This window comes from Cyprinodon variegatus, unplaced genomic scaffold (genome assembly GCF_000732505.1).
Source record: "Cyprinodon variegatus isolate N-32 unplaced genomic scaffold, C_variegatus-1.0 Scaffold476, whole genome shotgun sequence".
NCBI lineage: Eukaryota > Metazoa > Chordata > Actinopteri > Cyprinodontiformes > Cyprinodontidae > Cyprinodon > Cyprinodon variegatus.
Genome location: NW_015150929.1, coordinates 15,408 through 18,897, shown reverse-complemented (window position 1 = coordinate 18,897; position 3,490 = coordinate 15,408). Strand labels below are relative to the sequence as shown.

At 37.8% G+C, this 3,490-nt stretch overlaps 1 protein-coding gene across 1 annotated transcript in view; it reads right to left on the bottom strand.

Annotated features, from left to right (window-relative positions):
- Positions 1 to 3,210, bottom strand: part of LOC107094311 (stonustoxin subunit alpha-like) — a 4,535-nt gene extending 1,325 nt beyond the window's left edge. Inside the window, exons 1-3 of the mRNA XM_015389855.1 lie at positions 2,988 to 3,210; positions 2,756 to 2,866; positions 181 to 1,662 (exon numbers count right to left, since the gene is read on the bottom strand). Of these exons, the coding sequence (XP_015245341.1) occupies positions 181 to 1,662; positions 2,756 to 2,846 (1,573 nt within the window). The 5' untranslated portion in view covers positions 2,847 to 2,866; positions 2,988 to 3,210. The remainder of the gene's footprint in view (positions 1 to 180; positions 1,663 to 2,755; positions 2,867 to 2,987) is intronic.
- Between the last annotated feature and the right edge of the window lie 280 nt (positions 3,211 to 3,490).

Below are 3,490 nucleotides of genomic sequence, written 5' to 3'. Positions count from 1 at the left end.
CTTCCCTCCTAAATTCAAGACAAAACTCACTTATTTGAAGAAAAAATGAAACATTTTTTGCAGTGTGTATTAGATCAGAAGAAATCTCTTTAAATAAATGTGTCCATTTTAGATATCTTAGTTTAAATTAAAACATAACATATTTCAACCAAACAAACGCCATAAAGATAATATACTTACAGTACATGAAGTCTCTTCGATCTAAGTTAGCTGTAATATCAGTAATAACAGGCTTTTTGAAGTCTTCAGTTTTCAGAAGGCCGTCCATGTATTGGTAGATGGTTGCTCCTTTGAATTTTTTATTTGGCAGAGCTGCTATAAGGAAACGAAATCTTCTGCTACTTTTCAGGTTTTTGGCAATTGAGTAGAACTCACTGGCTTTTTTCCTCATGTTGGTAACAACATCGTTTGAGAAGAACCAGTGGTCCTTGGTGGGTGCAGTCACACTTGGTGGAGGTCTTGCCTTATCTCTCCTTAAATAGTCGGTCATCTGCTCAATGAAGGGGTCGTCAGTTTCCACAGATGTGAAAACAAAGCAGAGAGAAATTTCTACACCTGCAGCAAGAACTTCTCTGTCCAAGTCAGACTCTTCTGCAACGGTCTCGATTCCCTCTATACTTTCCACACATGATCTGATAATGTTGATTTCTCTCTCAGTATTATCTAACCACTTATCTAAGTTTTGGGGACTAAAAGCAGAGTTTTCCTGGTCATCAAGGAGTTTTTCTACAGATTTTTCATCTTCTTTACCTTCACGAATCAGGAGAATCTTTTTCTGTATGGTCTTTCTCAACAGCGCTGTGTAGTCGCTACAGAGATCTTGGAAACGTTTCACCTTTTTGTGAAGCTGTGGAAAACTTTGCACTACTTTCTCATCCAGTGCTTCATTGCATCTCATTTCCATTTCCCTCATACTTTCCAGAGCATTGGTTGCTTTTCTGACCAACCCAACTGAAAAATCTCCCATCGGCTCTGATGCAGATGGTAAGACGTCCTTCAGAGGAGTCAGCCAGACTTTAACAGGAACTGATTTCTCTCCATTTTTTCCAAGGAGCTCTGGAAGTCTGGAGTATGTCTTTACTGCATCTTCAAATGTTGCAGGGTTCTTGTCAAGAATTAGGTCTCCGTAGAATTTGCAGGAGAACTTATTTGTTACATCTTTTTCTTCTTCACTGAGCTCTACTTTAACACTTGCCTCAAAACTGAAGAGTGGGATCTTGTTAATTGCAGCTTTTGCACTGGCCCCAATCTTCTGAAGACTGCTTGAATCTAACTTCTCACTATCAAACACAAAAAAAGCATTTGCTCCATAAAGGATGCCTGTTACTACATGTGTTGCACTCGGATTTGGAGTAAAACCTTTAGCTTCCAGTTCCTTGTGTTCAAGATGAGAAAGAGACAGATGTTCATATGTAGTTGTGGCTTTGTACTGAAGGGTGACTCTGCTCTGGTTCTTGAATTTTTTCTTATCATTTAGATAACTGGCAGATCCTCCAACGTCGATCAGACCACCCAGGATACTGGCTTTGAGCGACACATTAACATCCAGCAGAGAAGACTTGGATTCAAATGTGTCAGAAGCTGTTATATGATAAGAACAGCTGTTCTGAGCCTTAGTGGAAGTGTTCTTCTTGATGGTTTCGTCATTACAGAGAGTGAAACCTGTGCAGTTCATAAAAACACATCCATTAGATTAGATTTATGCATTAGAGTGATAACAAGAGTGGGTTTTACTGTGAATTCTTTAAGTAAAGCCAATTGAGTCCAATATAGCATAACAACACTGCAAAAAATGGAAATCTAAATAAGTCATTTTTTCTAAAAAATAAGTGCATTTGTTCTTGAATTGTGGAGTTAAGTGAGATAATTTGCCAATGGAACAAGACAATCTACATTTAAAATAAGAAAACACTATTGCATTGTCTTATTTTAAGTGCATTTTATCTAAATATCTTATTTTAAGAGTAAAAATACGTATTCCATTGGCAGATCATCTGATTTACCTATTCAATTCAAGGGTAAATATACTTAATTTAAGACATTTTTACTTATGTCTAGACCATTTTTGCTGTAGGCTATCACCCTTAGTATCAACATGAATTTTAAAATATTCTACGTTATTTAACACAACATTGGATTAAAAAAACAACATATATACATTACATTACATAAAATGACGGAGTGACATGGTGCAAAATCCATTGATGTGGATGGTTCAGAACAGTGCAAAAAAAAACAACAACTATATATGTCTCAAAATGCAGTAGAAACAGTTCTGTTTTGTAGGTTCACAATGTAGTGCAAGTATAATGTTTAAAGTGAGATGCTGTCTTGATTTGTGAACTGATTAGAGTTTTAAACCTTTCAACAGTTTGACGGCAGCTGTTACAGAACCTGCTGGACCTGCGTCGAATGCTGCAAAGCCTTTTCCCAGAGGGCAACTAGCAAAGTCGTTGAAGAAAGAGGGTTTATGTTAAATAAACCACATTTAATAGTTTTATTTTTCTGTTCAATAAGAGTATTTGTCTTGATGAGATTGTAAGGATTCTTTCGAGATTAGTTAATCCATTTAATTTAGCATATTTTAGATGGTTCCCTTCTTTAACACACCTGATTTGGATGATTACGGTTCAGCAAATGTCTTTGGAAAGAAGCAGGCGCCAGGTTTAGAAAACACTGTTATAAATCATGATTACTTGCCCTCTGTTTGAGTCTTAATAAACTGCAGAACTACAAAAAGCAGGCTTGTTCTCACCTGTCATCAGCTGATCTTTGCGAGCATCATACAGCATCCCCAAGGAGAACGGCCGGCCTAGGGCAGCTATCTCAATCTGATCTGAGGACATGTCTCTAATCCAAAAAGGACCTAGACATGAGGTGTTAAATACAGAAACAATGTGGAGTAAAACTATAATGGTGCTGAATGAAATTCAGTATTACAACAGAACTTTTTTGAAGCTGTTTGGAAAGAAAAAGCTTTTCCTTACCTGATAGAGATCAGTTCTTTGGTTGAGCTGCATTCACGTCTTCCAGACTTGTGAGTTCTTGACTCCGCATGTTTTTATAGTCTCACAGCCCCACCCACAAGTTCAAATATATTTATGTAAGGCATGTACAACTGCAACAAGGAACAAAGCACTGTGCAAAGGTATAGAAATGACAGCACAAGGACAGAATTGAGATAAAGAAACTCCAACACTCTCCCATGCTGTATAAACAGTAAGTGAGTAAATATGTGTTTTTACATGCACAGTTGACAGTGGGACCCTGTCTGATTTGTAGATGTTTAATCCGCAGGGGTTACAACCTTAAATCCACATTAACCTCTCTGAATTTGACCTTGATAGGCATAGGTATGCAACCTGTGGTCATGGTCCAACTTTATTTATATAGCACATTTACAACTACTAGCCTGGGTGCCAGTCCGAACTTAGTCCCGCCCACAAGGTTTGAATTCGGGGAAGTTCGGTCTGGCCCTGCTCCATAGTAG